At 46.1% G+C, this 19492-nt stretch overlaps 1 protein-coding gene across 18 annotated transcripts in view; it reads left to right on the plus strand.

Moving 5' to 3' along the window:
• COBL (cordon-bleu WH2 repeat protein) overlaps positions 1-19492 on the plus strand; it is a 261943-nt gene that overhangs the window by 102821 nt on the left and 139630 nt on the right. For 7 of the 18 annotated variants that reach the window (XM_067042951.1, XM_067042953.1, XM_067042949.1 and 4 more), the window contains exons 4-5: positions 2033-2261; positions 9001-9098. In XM_067042951.1, the coding sequence (XP_066899052.1) occupies positions 2033-2261; positions 9001-9098 (327 nt within the window). Of the gene's footprint in view, positions 1-2032; positions 2262-4405; positions 4451-9000; positions 9099-13559; positions 13635-19492 lie in introns of all 18 variants that reach the window. The other 11 variants (XM_067042940.1, XM_067042935.1, XM_067042945.1 and 8 more) reach the window with 3 other exon arrangements.

The raw sequence follows: 19492 nt of genomic DNA on the forward strand, positions 1-19492 counted from the left end.
TGTCATATAAGGCCGTACGCAGTTCCCTGTGACCCAGGGTGCTGGAGGTGCCGAGGAAGAGCCGGCGGACCCCCTGCTGTATAAGTAACACACGCTGCGGTTGAGGTTTCCTCTTGCGTGGTGGGCTAAGTTAGACCCTAAACTGAGTTTACTTTAGGAGACTGAAGTTCACCGGATTGAATAATGTTTGTTGTGTAGCGTTGCCCCTTTAGATACCAAAGAAGAGGAACCAGTCTAGAGGAGAACTATCCACCAGAACTTTCTGCAGAGGTGGAGAATGGTCTATAATTCTGCCCTCGGCAAGGTGGCAGCCACTGATTACACGTAGCTGCTGAGCGTGTGAAATGCAGCTAGTGTGATCGAAAAACAACTTTTCATTTCTTAATTTTCATTGAAATAACCACAGGTAGCCAATGTCTACCCTCTTGGACTAGTCCTAAAGGTTCTAGCTGAGTTCTGGAGGCCTTCCTGTCCACGGTAGAGGTTGGAATATGTAGACGATGCAAACATCTTCCTAGAGAGAGGAAACAGAAAGGGGTTCCCTTTTGAAATGCTAATGTCAGAAATACTCATTGCAATTTGGATAGTATTTTATGCATAGATTCCAGGCTTTTGAGTATTGATTAAAGGTAACTCCAGCCACTTATTGTACTTTTTAATAAGGCTTTGTTGTGGATATTTCCTCTCCAGTTGAAAGCAATGCTATTTCATTCTTTTAGATTATTGTAATACCAACTAAATTTCCCTATTTTAAAACATGGTAGTTTGGCCAATGGGTCATGTCCTCTAGGTTTGGGTGGTTAATAACTTTGAATTGGTGCTATCTATACTTTGAGTTTTCCCTAATTCTTCAATTAAAATCACTGTTTTAAGGAAATAAAGCCTTTTTATATGCTGTGGCTTTTCTTGCTGTCTTGAAACCCAGCTGCAAATCCCAGGGGCAGGTGAGCCCAAGTTTATATATGACTCCAGTTTAAGAAGCGTGGAAAAGATCCATGGTTCCATTTTTCCTCCTAAAAATTCATCGAACCCTGGCACTCAGACTGGGAAGAGGTGAGATAAATCTCAGTCAGTTTTTTTTAATTCAATACACATTTACTGTGTCCACTTAGAACAATGTGGGTGATCAGTAAAGACCAAACAGCCGTTGACCGCATGAAACTTCAGCCTATTACATTTTTTTTTTTTTTCTTTTTTGCGGTATGCGGGCCTCTCACTGTTGTGGCCTCTCCCTTTGCGGAGCACAGGCTCCGGACGCGCAGGCCTAGCGGCCATGGCTCACGGACTTAGTTGCTCCGCGGCATGTGGGATCTTCCCGGACCGGGGCACGAACCCGTGTCTCCTGCATCGGCAGGCGGATTCTCAACCACTGCGCCACCAGGGAAGCCCCAGCCTATTACATTTTTGATGGGTCACTTTATCTGTAGACATGTATAATCAGCTTTAGTCAAATTGATTGGTTTTTTTTCCTGATTATGATGTCTGTTATTATATGCCTATTATATTTGTATGTCTAATTTTTCTAGCTTAAAATACATATGTGTGTAGTGTATATATGTCAATATTCGTATAAATATATGATACTAGATATTAATATATTTATGTGGGTATTTTGGCTTCTCAAACAAAAATTTCATGTCTTGTTTTTTTTTTTTTTTTTTTTTTCCTTTAAATGGGATTGTTTTCAGGAGTTCCAAACCACTTCCCTTTAACAAATGTATTCGTGCCTCTTGCTCAGGTCTGTTTAGAATCCTTGAAAGACAGTGTGTGTATTAGATTCCAAACCGAGACCCTCACTGCTGTCCGTTTCCCCGTGTTGGTAGCAGTGTGTTCATTAGCAAAAGAGACGGGAAGGTAAATTTATCTTCCCAGGCATTTGCTGGGCTTATTCCCTGCGACCTTTCCCGCGCGACGCACTGAATTTTGGTAGAAAGAGCCGGTCCGCACAGAGTCGCGCCCTGCCCCGTTCCAGCATAAACACAGCCGCGGGAAGATGGCGCTCACGGAGTATTCTGCCTGCCGTGTTTTGCAGAAGACGGTGCGCCTGGTGGTGAACTACCTGCGCACGCAGAAGGCGGTGGTGCGCGTGAGCCCCGAGGTTCCCCTTCAGAGCCTCCTCCCCGTCATCTGCGCCAAGTGTGACGTCAGCCCGGAGCACGTGGTCCTCCTCAGGGACCACGTGGCCGGCGAGGAGCTGGAGCTCTCCAAGTCCCTCAACGAGCTGGGGATCAAGGAGCTCTACGCCTGGGACAACAAGAGAGGTGAGGCCACCCGGGGTCTCAGACGCGGCGCCGCTGGCTCTCCACGCGTGCGTCCGTAGCGCGGAGAGATGGGGGTGGGCGTCTGCAGGCCTCTCCAGTTTTGTCCAAACCGGAACGGGAGTGGGCGGGACATAAAAACACATGCGTTGTAGTTATACCTCTTTCCTCCAGTCGTGAGCATGCTCGTTACCGCTTGTCTCCTGTGAGCTTCCATGAGATAACGTAAAAAGGGGAAGGGTGAGAATACTGGTGCCGCTGCTCTAAAAGAACTCCTCAGAAGCCACGTGTGAACCGTATTCTCCTGGCTTTCCTTTTCAGTTGCCATTAAATACTCCCAAGTCTCAAACGTGGCTCCTAATCGAAACCAGTGGCAAAATGCAGTTAGCTGTTCTCTAAACCTGCCCAAATGCAGTTCAGTCTCTGGAGACAACACATGATGCTTCCTCTCCTCCGGTGAATGTGGTACCAGCCTGAGATCACAGTTAGTAAGAGGCTCTGGCTTGAGTGACACCTTGAGGCCAACGTTGGTACAAAGATTGTTGTGTAAGCAGATTTCCCTGATTGACACAGGGGCTGACTGTATTTGAACAACTGTGAGACAAAAAAAAAATATATATATATATATATATAGTTAATATTCCCTGACTTTAGAATGATTAAAATGGACTTCACAAAAGTGTCTATTTTAATGAGCTCACTTGATATCCGTTGGCTTTTATTTCACAAATATTGACCAGGTTGGGCTTTTAAAATACACACATATTCAAGTTTTCATGTTTTTCTACAGTTTTAGAAAAAAATCTATATTTTCTTATCACCAGACAGTAATGGTCATAGTGGAACCTCCCCTTCCCCCAGATCTCCTCCTGAAGGTTCTGGACCCTGGGTCTCATTTGACATTCAAGAAAGGGTTTTAGCTCAATCATGTATAAGAACATAGACTATTTATTATTCCTTCAAAAAAAAAAAAGTGTTCTGGCACTTGAGAGTAAAGCATCTTGTGTTTTATCCAGTTTCTTTTTAAAACACTGAGAAGACGATTCTCAGCCCCTGCTGCCCGGGCCTGGATGTTGCTGGTGTGTCTGTCTCGTTAATTCAGCCCTATTTAAATTGGGTTTCTGGGAATCTGTGGAAACAGAGCTTTCATTTGGCAAGACAGAGAAAGAGAAGGAAAGACAAGAAAAGAAAAAGTGCCCCACATTTAAGCATGTGAAAGGAAAAGTCTCCTGCAAACAAGTATTTCTGTTACGTGCTAATCACTCGGAATATCTTGAAAGGTAGCTGTAGAATCTAATAGCTGGGAAGAGCATACGAAACCAGTCTCTGCATTAAGGAGTGAGCCCAGCAAGCCCGTGCGTGGGCTTCTGGGCACGCGGGTGAGGTGGAGAGAGCGGAAACTGCCCCTAAGTCTGGACCTCCGCCTTCTGGTCCCCGCGCAGGGCAGGACACGCTGTTGCACGTGGAGAAATAGCTGTCCCCCAGCCCCTGAGTCCTCTGCCCTGCCTCGGGCACCCTCGTGGGGACCCCGCGCCCTGGGACCCCGGCAGCCTCCCCAGACAAATGAAGGAGCGTCAGCTGGCGTGGCGAGGATGTGCGCTGCCTGTGGCCGACATCCTTTTCGTCTGGACCGTAACGTGCCATGTGGGCTGTGGGATATTTGATTATCATCCTTGCCAAACGCTTCCACCCCCTCCTGCTGACAGCCAGACATCTGAGTAGAGAAGAGAACATTTCTGTCCGTGAGGAGCTCTCTTCTTGGCCCCCTCCTGGGTTGCACCCCCTGCAGGCTGGCAGCTGCTTGGGGAGGGCTAGAGGCCACTGGCAGGAGATGTGTTGTAGGCAGAGGCCCGCCCTGTTCTGGAATTCCTGGCGGCAGCAGCTTGAGAAAGCAGAAGGCTTTGCTGCCACCTGCTTCCAGGATGGAGCTTAGCAGCCAGACAGCTGCGGGATTCTAGGGGATCCAGGCCAGGGACACTGCGGGATTCTAGGGGATCCAGGCCAGGGATGCAGGCCTGCTTTGCGCTTGACCTTCTCCTGCGGGGCACGGCAGCCTCAGCCCAGGCTGACACAGGGGCCAGGGCCTCGTCAGGTGCTGCCGCGGGTCAAGAAGCCTGTCTTCACTCTCTGTTGCCTGCCTTTTCCAGTTCTTCTGACCAAAACACAGTCGGAGCCCTCCCTGAGCGGCCGAGGTACAGTGAGCCCAGCGCTGCCCCGCCGGCTGCACCCTTGCATGGCTCTGGGCTAGGGCGATGCACGGGGTGATCTGAGGGGACGCAGGGCAGCACCTCTGGGGGCGTCTGGCCAGGCTGAACTGAGGCTGTGGCTTGGTTTCTTGACTCCCTGGTTGACTAAGAGAAGAATGTCCCTTGGGTGAGGGTTCGTTGTGTGGTTCTGATTGGTGAGCAGTGAGGGAGCTGTTTGTAGAAAACGTCCCTTTATGAACACAGAACTTCAGGGCAGAGCAGAAATGGTCCATGCTGGAGAGGTCCCGTGCCCTCTCACCTGTGCTTACCTGCCCTCAGGGTCCATCCTGCCTGCTGCAGAATCTGGGGCAGTGTGGATTGTGAAATGTGACCTTTTCTGTCATAGACAAGCATGTAAATGGCTGGTCCAAATTTTGCATTCATTTCTTATAAATTTTATATATATGTATGTATTATGTATCATACATAATACATACATATGCATGCACACATGTACATAGGCATGTATGCACACACATATGTATTGGGACTTATATAAATCTTTTGGACCACACACACACACACATAACACACACACATGCACACACACTCCAAGAGGGTCATTAAAATCCCAATGAGTGTTTGGATTTTATAGAAATTTCTGTCCATGTTTGGTAAAGTGTTTAACATTAGACTTTGTTTCTAGAAAGAAAAAGAATGCAGAAAACCTGGGCTTTGTTCTGGAGCCGCAGTCCAGATGTCATGTCTGACAGTGGTCTCCCTTCATATTCCTCACCTGTTACCTCCCCCGTCATACGGGGCATATGGATGCTACAAAGAGAGGGACTCTCTTTTAAGAAGCACCATAGACACTTCTCCAAAGAAGACATACAGTTGGCCAACAGACACATGAAAAGATGCCCACCGTCACTAATTAGTAGAGAAATGCCAATCAAAACTATGATGAGGTATCACCTCACACCAGTCAGAATGGCCATCATTAAAAAGCCTGCAAATAACAACAAATGCTGGAGAGGATGTGGAGAAAAAGGAACCCTCTTACACACACTATCGGTGGGATTGGTGCAGCCACTATGGAGAACAGTATGGGGGGGTCCCTTAAAAAGCTAAAAATAGAATTACCGTATGATCCAGCAACCCCACTCCTAGGCATGTATCTGGAGAAAACTCTAATTTGAGAAGATACCTGCACCCCTATGTTCATAGCAGCACTATCCGTAACAGCTAAGACACAGAAGCAACCTAAGTGTCCATTGACAGACGAATGGGTAAAGATGAGGTACATAATATACAAAGGAATATTACTCGGCCATAAAAAGGAATGAAATAATGCCATTTGTAGCAACGTGGATGGACCTAACGATTATCATACTAAGTGAAGTAAGTCAAAGACAAATACCATGTGATATATCACTTATATGTGGAATCTAAAAAAAAAAAAAATGATACAAATGAACTCATTTACAAAACAGAAACAGACTCACAGACATAGAAAACAAACTCAAGGTTACCAAAGGGCAAGGGGGGAGGGGAATAAATTAGGAGTTTGGGACTAACTGATACACATACTACTATATAGAAAATAGATGACCTGTTGTATAGCACAGGGAACTATACTCACTATCTTGGAAAAGAACCTGAAAAAGGATATATCGCTCTATGTATACATCTATATCTATCAATCCAGCTAGCTAACTGAAACTAGCACAACGTTTTAAATCAGCTGTACTTCAATTAAAAGAAGAAGCAGCATGAATAGATAGTTGGTTTGAGCAGAAAACGCATGTATCTGGAGGCTTGATCCGTTCTGAGTGATCTGATCTGGGGGTATTGTAAGGCTGAGGGCCGCGGGGAAGGTGAAGCAGAGCTATTTGGACTGTGCTTTTACGACCCCCATTGTGGGGAGGGTCACTTACAAACGTGCACATTTCCCTGCGCTGCAGACCCCGTTCCCCTCTTGCATTTACAGGCTTGGTGACCCTGATCTGGCCCCCGACGGCTTGCTCCACTTCTGCATCCGGAAAAGTGGACGTTTTCAGTGAGCCAGGGCTCAAGGGGCCCTGCGGCGGCGTCCTCGGCGTCCTCCGTCCGCCCACACCCCTCAGCTCATCCGTATCACCTTCCAGATCTCTCTGAAACTCCCAGACGCATGAGACACAACCTCCCCTGTGTGTTTATGCATATCGAAGTCTTAGTAGACGAGAGTGAATTGAACCGAGATAAACTCCACACTCAGATTGCTATCCATTCAGAACCGTGGCTTCTAGGTCCTAACTTGCGTATTTCCTCCAGGCGGGGCACCTTCGGGGTCTTGGCTGATGGATGGGGACACCGTCAGAAAAAGCAAAAGGGCTCTTGCTCTGCCCTCCGGGCCGTGCTTCCGCAGGCCTGCCAGTTGCAAACCTCACGGGAGGCCCCGTCGGTCCAGAATGTCCGAGCCTCACCTTTGAGATTCGACGGTCTGGTTGGGGCCCAGCTCAGAGCCCGGCAGCTGTGGGCCGTGGCCTCTCGGTCCCCTTGGGGCAGCTCTTGTGTCCCGAGCCCGAGCCTCAGTCCTGGGGCTGGTGACCAGCCACTCCCCTTGTCCAGGAAGAGAAATGAGAGGCTGAATTTCTGATCCCGTCTCCCCGTGGTGTGGCTGGCCTAAGAGCCTGTGTGCTAGCGATGTGTTCTCTTCTCCCTCACCTCTCAGGCACTGTCCTATCCTGCACTTTCTGCATCTGTGTCACATAGCAGTCAATTCTAGAAACATCAGAGGTACAGACGTACGTGTTGGTACATACTGTCGTCCACATATAGCTTGTACAGAATATTTTGCTACAGGCTCTGGGCCTAACAGGGGGTTTGGGTGCCATTCACTGTGAACCCTACGTGCACGTGTGTTTCCGGGGGGGATGCATGCCTCACCGCTGAAGCCGGTCCCCTCGCTGGTTTGGATGTCGTGTGACGTGGGGACCGCTGATCGGCCCGGCTGGAGCCACCTGCACGAAGCCGAGAGGCTTGGTTCCTGGGACCAAAACCGGAGCCTTTGCCACTGACAGAATGCAGGGATCCAGGGGCTTGGTTTTTGCTTCATTGGGAGGACAGTATTAAGTTAATGCATGTCACAAAGGCTCCGGCCTCCCCGTCCGCCTTCTCAAGCTGGAGTATGAAATTCTTGGTCAGCAGATGAGCAGTTCCCCAACATTTACCTGGTTTGGGTTGGTATCTTGGTGGCAGAGTTTGTAGAAGGCAGTCCACATTTTTCCACCAGTGGTTTGGCGGTCCAACGGTTGGCAGCGGTGTGGGGAAATTAATTTTTCAGTCCCTCAGCAACAGCTAAACATCTTTTCCTCTGGCCGTATCTGTGTGCCTCGGAGGAGGAGAAGAGGCTGAGCAGGTGGCAAAGGCCTGGAGTGGCCTTCAGGGTGTCCTCGATCAATGGGTAATGGTCACAACGGTTGTGGCGGCACGGAGGGAGCCAGGCTTGGTCATCTGAGTCACCCTCAACCCGCAAATGGGGAAACCGAGGCCCGGTGTGCCCACACGACGGCGTCCTTAAGCTCCACTCCGCTGGCTCTCAAGTGGGGTCCCCGTAGCTTAAGCATCCCAGGGTTGGGGGGGGGGCGCTTGTTGAGTGGGGGGCGCTGGGCCCCGTCCCCAGAGTCTCCCATGTGGGCACCTGGTGCGGCCCGAGGTCCCGGGGATGCTGCCGCCACCATTTTTGCCTTGCCCTGGAGGCCATGGCCCTTGGCTGTGTCGTCAGCAGCCCGACTGGCCTGGGCTTTGGTGCCCCTTCTGGAACTCCGGAGCATCCATTCTAGCTCGAAAATCCCGCTGAAGAAAACTCCAGGAAATGGAGAAGGTTGAGGATTTAGGAGTCAAGAATAAAAAAAAAAAAAAAAAAAAAAAGAAGAAAAAAACAGTTACCCGCCACCCTCACAATCCTTAAAGCAGGTGTTTGGCACAGATGTGGCGGTCCTGAGAGCCGTGCTGTCCGGTCTGATGGTCAGAGACGAGGCGTGGCTGTCAGGCACGAGGTGTGTGGCCGGTGCAGGCTGAGATGTGCCGCGATGTGCACTGCGTTTCGAAGGCTTAGGACCAAAATGAGTGTCAAACGCCGCATTAATAATCTTATATGGATCATGTGATGGAATACGAATCTTTTAGATCTATTGGGTTAAAGAAAACACTATTAAAATTAATTTCACCTGGTTCTTTTTGGTGCAGCTGCTGGAAAATGCAAAATTACGCATAGAGTCCCTTTATTTTTTGTTGCACAGTGCTGCCCTAGAACTTCTGGATTTATTCAGGGTGGTTTGGTTTTCTTTTGTTTTTGCAATACTAAAGGTTACAAGAACCTTCAGAGATTTCAAATAAACCCAGCTGGAGGCTTTGGGTGACTCAGAACACTTTGAGAGAAAGAGTTGATGGTTTTGCTCTCTTATAAGAACTAAAGTTTAAGACTAGAGTACAGAAAGCATTTGTTGATGTTTTTAAAGTGTTTAATGTTTCCTATGCTGAAGAATAACTTACTACTTTTTTCTTTCCCCCAGAAACCTTTAGAAGATCATCACTTGGCGACGGTGAGACAGATAAAGAGAAGAAAAAAATTCTGGGATTTTTCAAAGTTAATAAAAGAAGCGATAGTAAGGTAATTGATTCAGTATCAAATATCAGTCAAATTGACATATGATTCTGCATGCTGTACAGATCGTTTCTTGAGATGTTTGTCCTCAGCCCCTCTTGGAATTTGTCTAAGTACACGTAGGCGTCCCCTCTCGTTCAGGGAGTAGGGGACGCGTTGTGTCAGTATATGCACAAATGCCTCTCATATCCCACACTCGGTTCCTAAAACAGTGGTCTTGGGTGACGGTGTTTAATTCACCGGCAGGACACGGAGCCAGGCACCCTCTCTGCTGGTACCTGCACACTCCTGGAAGGAGGTGGAGGCTCCGTAAACAACCTCTGGATGGGTGGATAAGTGAATGCATGGTACGGTTAAGTTTATATAAATACCCAATATCCCGACAGATGAGCCACATCTTCAGAACTTGTACAACCTGGTGCGGCCTCAGGGAGCTGCCCAGGGCCCGCTTTGTGGAGAAGAACATCAGTTGTTGAGTGGGTCCATTTGCCAGTGAATTTTAGATGTTCCCTGCTCCTCCCCCTATGATTTGGGAACATGCTGAATAAGTTAATTTTATTGATCTGGTTGGTCTTAGTTACTAAATCCTAAAACCGTCATTTGGGTACAGTGTTACAAAGTCTCAGTACAGAGAGTAAAAGTGAACACATTTAAAATCATCTTTGGGGCTTCCCTGGTGGCGCAGTGGTTGAGAATCCGCCTGCCGATGCAGGGGACACGGGTTCGTGCCCCGGTCCGGGAAGATCCCACGTGCCGCGGAGCAACTAAGCCCGTGAGCCGTGGCCGCTGCGCCTGCGCGTCCGGAGCCTGTGCTCCGCAACGGGAGAGGCCACAACAGTGAGAGGCCCGCATACCGCAAAAAAAAAAAAAAAAAAAAAAAAAAAAAAAAAATCATCTTTGAAATTCTCAAGCCATACGTGCCTTCTAACTACCAAGACAGGAAAATGCTTGTGATCACCTATTGTGCTGCTTTAAAAAGGTTTATTTTGCCGGGTCAAGTATTTTCTCTTAACTAGTAGATGGCACTAAAAAAAGACAGGACCGCCGTGGGGAACGTTAGTCTTTAATCCGCCAGCTGGGTTTGGAAGCGTCCGACATCCACGGAGCGGTGGAGGAGGCGTGAGTAGGGTGGACGCGCGTTGGTCCAGAGCCCTCTCTGCCCAGCGCACGGCCCTTGCATCTGTGCATCCGCCTGCACGTGTCCTGAGCTTCCGGAGCCCATGGGGTCAGAATCACCATCCACCCCATGTCCCTGATGAGGGCGCTGGGGCCCAAAGAACTAAACTTGCTCAGGGTCCTGGGGTTGGGTCCCGGGTCAGCCTGCGGTTCGGAGGTGAGAGGTCAGTGAGCAGGCCTGGCGGGAGCTGGCGGCCCAGAGAGAAGCCACCACCTGAACTAGTGAGGGGTCCCGTCCTCAGGAGTTTCTGCCAGACTCCAGTGCATGGCTCTTGACTGCCTGATGCTCTGATTGTGGATTCTTGATGCTCTGTCTTATTACTGATTGTGTGTGTTTCCCCGTTTCCACGTGTCCTTTGAAAACCTCTGCTCCGTGTGTGTCTCTACTTAAGATCTTCTGTGCCCTCACCCCCTAATCCTGTCCCCCTCCTCTTCCCTCCTCCCCCACCCTTTCCTTTCCTGCCAGAATTACTTGAAATTACAGATTCAGTTTCACATTAGAATTTCCCTTCAATCTATTAATGTTGGGTTTCTGGTTCCTGTCATCTTTTTTAAAAAATTTTATTTATTTATTTATTTTGTGGTACGCGGGCCTCTCACTGCTGTGGCCTCTCCCGCTGCGGAGCACAGGCTCCGGACGCACAGGCGCAGCGGCCACGGCTCACGGGCCCAGCCGCTCCGCGGCACGTGGGATCTTCCCGGACCGGGGCACGAACCCGTGTCCCCTGCATCGGCAGGCGGATTCTCAACCACTGCGCCACCAGGGAAGCCCTAAAAAAATGTTTATTGAAGTATAGTTGATTTACAGTGTTGTGTTAATTTCTGCTGTACAGCAAAGTGACTCAGTTATATATACATATATTCTGTTTCATATTCTTTTCCATTATAGTTTATCACAGGATATTGAACAGAGTTCCCTGTGCTCTACAGTAGGACCTTGTTGCTTATCCATCCTGTGTATAATAGTTTGCATCCGCTGACCCCAAACTCCCATTCCTTCCCTCCCCCACCCCTTGGCAACCACAAGTCTGTTTGCTATGTCTGTGAGTCTGTTTCTGTTTCACAGATAGGTTGGTTTGTATCATACTTTAGATGCCACATATAAGCGATATCATATGATATTTGTCCTTGTCTGACTTACTTAGTCTGGTCATCTCTAGGTCCATCCATGTTGCTGCAAATGGCGTGATTTTATTCTTTTCGATGGCTGAGTAATACGGTTCCTGACATTTGAGGTCGGTTTGCTGGGACCGCAGGCACCGCTGGCCTCTTTGGTTCTCACAATTCTAAGTCACAGAAAATCTGCCCTTTCCTCACACCAAGATCTCAAGAGCCCTTCTTGCTGTATCTTCCTGCTTTTGAGACGTGAAACTGCCAGCGAAGTCAGGAGAAAATCTAGAAATGCCTTTGTTTTAAGCAGAATAAGAGCCCTAATGCATGTGATGGTTTGGCAGCATTCTCCTTGAGAGTCTGAAACACCTGTGAAAATGCCACAGATGGTGAGGAAGCCTGGTCTGTGGGTCCCAGGGGCTTTCCCCTCTGTCGTACCCCATCTTTCTTCGGCCTTCGACTGGCTAGAACCGTTTTGCCTTTCTCATACACCTCATCTTTCCCTCTCATTTATTTTATTTGATTTTGCCCTCAACCGCCCTTATACAGTCGTAACCTTACTGGATTATTTGTTGTTTGGGGGCATGAACCTTTTCCTTCCTTGTTTCTCTCGGTTTTTATTGTTTGAGATGCTGTGCTGAATGCACCCTCCTTTAATCTTCTATAAACCTGGTGAGAGAGGCATTATCAACCCCATTTTACAGGTGAAGAAGCCCAGGCTGTACACTCTGAGCTAATCCCAGGGCTAGTGTTGCTGGAATTTGGACCCGCCTGTCTTTCCAGAGCCGCGGCTCTCACCGTCCACACACTGTACGCTGCCTGGCAAGCCTGGGTCTCGGGTTTTCTTCATTAACAGCAGGAGGGTTTGGAGTAAATTGTTTTTTATTTTAAAAGTTTTTATAAATTTATTTGTTTTTGGCTGCGTTGGGTCTTTGTTGCTGCGCGCGGGCTTTCTCTAGTTGGGGCGAGCGGGGGCTACTCTTCGTTGTGGTGTGCGGGCTTCTCACTGTGGTGGCTTCTCTCGTTGTGAAGCACAGGCTCTAGGCACGTGGGCTTCAGTAGTTGTGACATGCAGGCTCAGTAGCTGTGGCTCGCGGGCTTAGTTGCTCCGTGGCATGTGGGATCATCCCAGACCAGGGCTCGAACCCGTGTCCCCTGCATTGGCAGGTGGATTCCTTCCCTGGCAGGCCACCAGGGAAGTCCTGAGTAAATCATTTTTTAAATGATTTCTAAAATCCTATGATGCCAGATAGTCTACACATGTCTGAGAACAAAATACTAAGAATGGAGACATTTAAAGTTAAAGTGAGTCTTTATTATCTACTTAAAGGAAAAAAACATGCATATGTGTGTGTAAAATCTCAAGAGAGAATATGCTAAAAAGATACCATTTTGGCTGAAGTCAATGAGGGAAAATATCCTTCCTTGTTTTAAAACTTTGGTATTTTAATGTTCTTTCAACGTGCTAACTTTGTTTCATTTTGACATTATTTATTCTCCTAACCAAGTACTTCTGAAAATACCTTAGAATCACCTTAAGATCTAGTGAAACAATTGGATTCTCGGCTCACACCCCCAAAGATCCTCATCTGGGAGGGCAGGGTGTGGCCCAGAGCTGTATTTTCCAGGACACCTGGTGGTTCTCTGTCTGGAGGTCACCACACCATCAAGGGAAACCTTCTTTTAGACAATGAAGTGAGATGTCATTATTGTTCATCTTTTATGGATAGGGAGTGAGTGAGGTATTTGGTGAGTTATTTTGACGTGTATCCAATCAATCAGCAGTGCAGTGGTAAACTGAATTTAAAACGTAGAAATCCTCAAAACCTACTGAATTAATTGGTTTTCGGAGCTAATTGATCAGCTCAGACCCCACTGCTGTTTGCATATTGCATCTCTTCTAAGCAAAAGAGACGCTCTGGGGAAAAAGGCAAAATGAAAACTCATACTCGGTGAGTCATGAATTTCAAAATTGTGGTTGTCAGATCTGTGAGCGCTGCTTAGGGGCTATTTTAGAACAGCTTTCAGGTTCCTAAGCTGAGGAATCGTGGCCGTGGATGACAGCTGTTTATGCAGATGCTGCCGCCCTGAGGGACGGCCAGGCTGGCGTGGTTTGCTTTAATAATTTCTGTGTGATCCTGCTCTCACCTGGAGATGACGGGTGTCCTGCTTCTGTTCCAGGCAGAGCAACTCAGGCAGCCGGGGGCGGGCAGCGATGAGGACGCCTCCGAGTTCGCACTGGGAAGGGGCTCGAATGTGAGTACTAACACCGCAGGGACTTGGTGCTAACCTGGTGAGGCTTCTGGCAGCTTTGCACCACCTTCTGGGAAATGAAATTATAGATTAGTTTAGCTGTGTTTTGTTTTGTGGGTTTTTAAAAGCTAGGTAGATGCGCAAAGCGTCGTGTGGCTTCTGGGTTAGTTGCCCGTGGTACGTTCAGAAGATGAGGAATATGTCACTTTCCAAATGTGTTCGTTTCCGGTTCTCCAGCCCCAGGCGTCGTGGTCGGGAGGGCCCTTCGTTAGAGTAACTGAGTTACACCGTCTGAAACCACTTCCCTGAATTCTCAGGAGCAGCTGATGGTTTTGGAGCCACACAGCCTGTTTCCTAAATTCTGCAGCCATACGTTGAAAGCATTTTTAAAAACTTTTCTGTGCCCTCGCATTTCAAAGTTGGCATACGGAAAAGCTTCTTCATAATTTTAAATACTTGAAAGAAAATATTTCACAGCATCTTACAAATATTGACATTTTAAATGTATCTAAGAAAGTTTGATAGGATCACTTCAAAAATCACATAGATACATAGACAGACTCTTCTATAACAATAAAACATTTTGCATTATTCTTCTTTTTTCTTGATTTCACATTTCCGTACTGGTCCCATGTAAAATTGTATTCTATTCAATATATGTTTTGTTTTTAAAAGTCTGTTTTAAATAGTTGAAATGAAATGGGATACAAAATAAGAATGTCTCTCTAAATTAGATTTTTAAATTTCACGTGATCGTAAAACTGTGGGTAGGAAAATATTCTTCTAATTGGGTTCTTATTACAATTGCAAATAAATAAAAACAATATAAATATGGTACAACTGCTGATATATAATTGTTAAGCGTGACAAGGAAATCTTTCTTGAAAAGATATCTTTTAATAAGATGAAAGGTAATTTTAAAATTTACTCCATATACCCATTAATGAACATAATTTATGGATAAAACCAGAAAAGCTTCAACATTAATCGTGTGACTCTTTGCATTTTTATTGGTTTAAACCCTGAGGAAATATTTTACATAAATAAGTACAAGAGGATGAAAAAGGTTACTGCCATAACAGTGCCTTTCAATTCTTTGAATTCCTTCTGGTCAATCACATAGTGATCTATTATCAAATATTATTTTGATTGAGCTTTTACCTGTACCTGACTAGGTTCTCGTTTAATTGGTCAATAGCCAAGGTTTGGAAGCCATTTGTCTTGCCAGGGGGGTTGTTACTCAATCACACTAAAGTTATTGACTTCTGGTCAGATAATAATTACACTCATTACTCAGAGGCACTTTCTCTTTTTTTTTTTTTTTTTTTTTTTTTGCGGTACGCGGGCCTCTCACTGTCGTGGCCTCTCCCGTTGCGGAGCACAGGCTCCGGACGCGCAGGCTCAGCGGCCATGGCTCATGGGCTTAGTTGCTCCGCGGCATGTGGGATCCTCCCAGACCGGGGCACGAACCCGCGTCCCCCGCATCGGCAGGCGGATTCTCAACCACTGCGCCACCAGGGAAGCCCTCTCTTTTTTAAAAATAATGTTTGAAGACATCTCTCCCAAAGGAACAAATACAGTAGAAATCAAATAATATATGTTGTGAAAAAATGTTTTTATTCATAAAGTATTACATACATATAAAGAAGTATTATCATTAAGTGCGATATAGTTTCTGAAATTGTATAAATTGTTTCTAGATACTCAAAAGTACATCAAAATGAGCAATTTGACATCATACTCTCCTTTTCATTGCTGTTATATTTTTCAGAAGTCTCAAGTTAGAATTACGTGTGTCCCAGCTACTGATTTTACTAACATGTTTATCTGAGCTAAGGGATAGCAAAGCTGACCATTTAAAAAAATTGAGATATAATAAACATACGACATTGTATTAGTTTTAGGCATACAACATAATGATTTGATGGATGTATATATTGCAAAAGGATTGCCACAGTTAAGTTTAGTTAACATCCATCCACCCCCCCCAAAAAATTGTGACTGTGTGTGCTGATGGATGTCACAGGCATTTCTAAACCTAATATATCATCAGTAAGTTTCAAGGAAAATGACGTATTGTCAGTTTTCACTCAGGAAATTGACATATTGTCAGTTTTCACTCACTTTTGCCAAAATAGTGTTTTTTAGTGAATGTTAAAAATCTCATCCCAAACTTTAAGTCTTTTTGTCAGGCTCTTAGGTTTATAGATTTAGCCCATTCAATTTATGGAGAATGTCTGCCATATAAATTAATTAGCAAAATGGGCCCTTATTGTCCAATCAAAAAGCCAAATCACATTTACTTTTGGTTAAAAAAAAAAGTCAAGTCATATTTTTAATTTGAGTGTGTTAATATGTATCCTCCTGACAATTATCAGTCTCAGTTCTGAATCTAAAGGTAGCTAACTATAGATTCTCAGTTTCTCATCCATCACTTTAAAAACATAGGAGTTTAGGGCTTCCCTGGTGGCGCAGTGGTTGAGAATCCGCCTGCCGATGCAGGAGACACGGGTTCGTGCCCTGGTCCGGGAAGATCCCACGTGCCGCGGAGCAACTAAGCCCGTGAGCCATGGCCGCTGGGCCTGTGTGTCCGGAGCCTGTGCTCCGCAACGGGAGAGGCCACAACAGTGAGAGGCCCGCATACCACAAAAAAAAAAAAAAAAAACAAACAAAAAAAAACATAGGAGTTTAAGGCCCTGGACTTGACGCTGTTTTCCCTTTTGATTCCCATATTTTAATGCTCTTTGAAAAATCAGCTCTCAGCTTTCCTGACAGCCAAATCTTGCTGGTTTCCAATAAGAAGGATTTAACTCGTGGTGGGAACTCAGGCCGGGCTGGAGCCTGGGGTGACACCTCAGCTCGTCCGTAGAAACGCATGTGATCGGAATTCTCACCTGACCCCAAATTAACCCGAGTACAATCACATAATGAGAAGGTGTCCTCTTCAGCTGTATAATCTTAAGCAAGTCTTTCCTTACCCATGACCACATCAGCAATGCTGCTTCTTTGCTATAAAACAGACTTTAAATCCACTGAGAATGGTTTAAAATGTCCGTGGACTCAATTAGTGTGTAAGGCTTATCTTTTGTCAGCCTCAATTTTGGCCACAGGTTGTTGGAAAATGTCTTCTAATATTTCACACACTCTGCCAGCAAACTGTGTGTCTGAGGAGAGGATCTGTTAAACTACCCTGAAGGGCTTGACCCCTTACGCCTCTTTGGTTATTACAACATGCCAGGAGTTATTGCTTTTTCTACAGCAATGGATGGTGGCATCCTTTTTGCAGTGGGCATTGCTAATTTGTGTGAGATTTTTTTTTTTTCTTACTAATGCAGCCTAAGAACACATTCATGACATGATAGATAGATAGATAGGTAGGTAGGTAAACCTAGGCAAAAAGTTCATAGGAGATATCCAAAGCATTTGTGAGGAAAATCATAAAATTCTACAGATACACACAAAAGTAGAGTTGTGCAGATGGAAAGACAGGCCATTCTTAGATCTGAAGACTCAACATCAGTATGTCATCAGGTTTGTTGTAGAGCTAAGTGAACTGATCACACAGCAGTTTAAAGGAAGCAGGAAGAGCATTCAATACAGATACGGAGTGGTCTCTAGGATTTTTTTTTTTTTCATTTTAAAAAATCATGTGTGACTTTTACTAGAAATCAAAGTCAATCAAGGAATCTGCAATGGTAGAGTAACTAGTCACCTGGAAATAAGAGTTTACTGGGTTTGAAGGCCTGGGGGCAGGGTCGCACTTAATAAAATAGTGCTGGCCAAAGAGGACGACGCCCGCAGCTGCCACTACCTGCCTGCCTGTGCCAGGCCTGTGCTTACTTAAATAATCTCATTTTCATCCTCTCCACATCACTGTAAAGTAGGCACAGCCTTCCTTACACAGGCGCAGAAACTCCCAGCTTCCGGAGGCCAAGTGGCTGGTCAACTCCGCTGATGTCTGCTTATGTTTCTCGATGCTTTACGTTCATGTTTATATTTCTTCATGTCTGTGATGTCTTATCTACGTTTGAGATTATGCTTTCTTTTATCAAGCAAGTTGGTGATGTAACATTTCTTAAGAGCGCTGCTCCCGTTTTTATAAATTTCCCCAAGCCCTTGACTCCTAGGTGAGTGCAGGCATCTGCCCTTGGGGTGTAGAGCTGAGCTTTTATTCCCAGGCAGCAGAGGGGGCCTCTCTGTCTCCCCTTTCTTCATCTGTATGACGGGTATAATGCCATCCACCCTGCAGCATCCTTGTAAGGATTAGCAATTACAGAGCTGGCTAGTAACTTAAGGAAGCATTCTGAAATGGTGAGTAAACTGGATCAGAGCTTCATCAGAAACTTTCCAGATAGTATTGTTATTTTTCCTTGAGAAAATGCAACTAGTTTCTTATATTCGTAACCTGAAGAGTCGGAAGAGAATAGATCTGCATTAAAAAAAAAATTATCCGAAGGTATGTGGATAGCCAAAGTAGTCAGATCTTTCCTGGAAAGATTAATTTTATGTAAACTAACGTTTAGTCTATTCCAAAGTACATTTTCATTTTCTTAATCAAAGGACCCTTGAATCAGAGTGAATATAACCACCTCACGAATAATGTCGAGCAGTTTTCCTGGAATTTGGCATTTGCGGGGAAACTGTCCCTTCTCTGTACGTGTGTGGCACCCTACAGATCTGGACCCCGAGACACATGGAGGGAACGTGGTCAGGGTCCGCTGGAGGGGACTAGCGGCGAGGTGGGAATGGTCCTCAGCTCTCCACCCTCCGCTCTTTTTCCTAAGTCACATAGACAGCAGTATGAACTCTGCACCTTGATGGAACAAGACACCTGAGCTCATTTGTAATGCAGCGCACAGAAATGCCCCACGCGCAGAATACCGTAGCATCTGGTAAGGTGGTCAGTAATGCTCTGGTGTAGGAGGAGGAGGACCCGAGTTCTCCATCTGCTTCTGTTATTAACTCCGGGATTTTGGGCAAATTGTAAAACGAACTGTAGCGACTGACCTTTTATGGGCCCCTGGCCCTCATTTAAACGCTATCAATTTGACCAATCTAAAAAGTTATCAGTGTGAGCCATACCAGATACCATTGTGTTGCTTATTACCATTGTTATAAAATCTTTCGGTGAATGATTTTTAAAAAGCATTGCCTCAATTTTTAAAAATCATCTGGGGCCGTGTTTCCGCGGTTCGGGCAATTATGGAAGGTTTCCATCATCCTAGGAGTTGTTCACCGTGTTCCGAAGTGATTCTCGATCCAAAGCCTGGGTAAGCTTTTGGGGTCCGGGTTGAAATGTCCCCGGCCCGGGTGGAGGCGGCTGCTGTATCGAGGTCCTGCCCTTAGGAGCCCAAGAAGTGGAGACGGGTGCCCATCAGTAACATGACACTTTCAGAAAAAGTTATTAAAAACTAAGTTGTAAAGCAAGTTCCATAATTTAGTGCCCTGAGGCCCACGCTTATCAGAGATCCTGTATTTCTCCCCAGCTTGCACGGGCCTGTTGAGAATCGCGTGCCGAGCGGATGAGAAAGAGCTGCCCGCCCCCCTACCCCGCACATGCGTGTCGAGTCAGATCCGCCACAAGGGGGCAGTGTTTTTCCAGACACAGCGAGTCCTGCTGAAACTCCTGGCCTGAAAAAGCTGAAATTTGCTGTTTTTTGCGCATTCACAAAACCCAGGGATGCGCCACGTTTGGGATATAGAACTAATTTTTGTTATACACCCATTTTGAAGAGATATTTTAAAAATCTAGCGTATACCTTCCAAAAATGTTTTATATTCAAGATTATAAAATAAGTACCATATGGAAAGTTTTAAATGGGGAGTGAGGGAGTCACGTGGAGTGCCAACAGCTCAACACA

This window comes from Kogia breviceps, chromosome 9 (genome assembly GCF_026419965.1).
Source record: "Kogia breviceps isolate mKogBre1 chromosome 9, mKogBre1 haplotype 1, whole genome shotgun sequence".
In the NCBI taxonomy this organism is placed as follows: Eukaryota; Metazoa; Chordata; class Mammalia; order Artiodactyla; family Physeteridae; genus Kogia; species Kogia breviceps.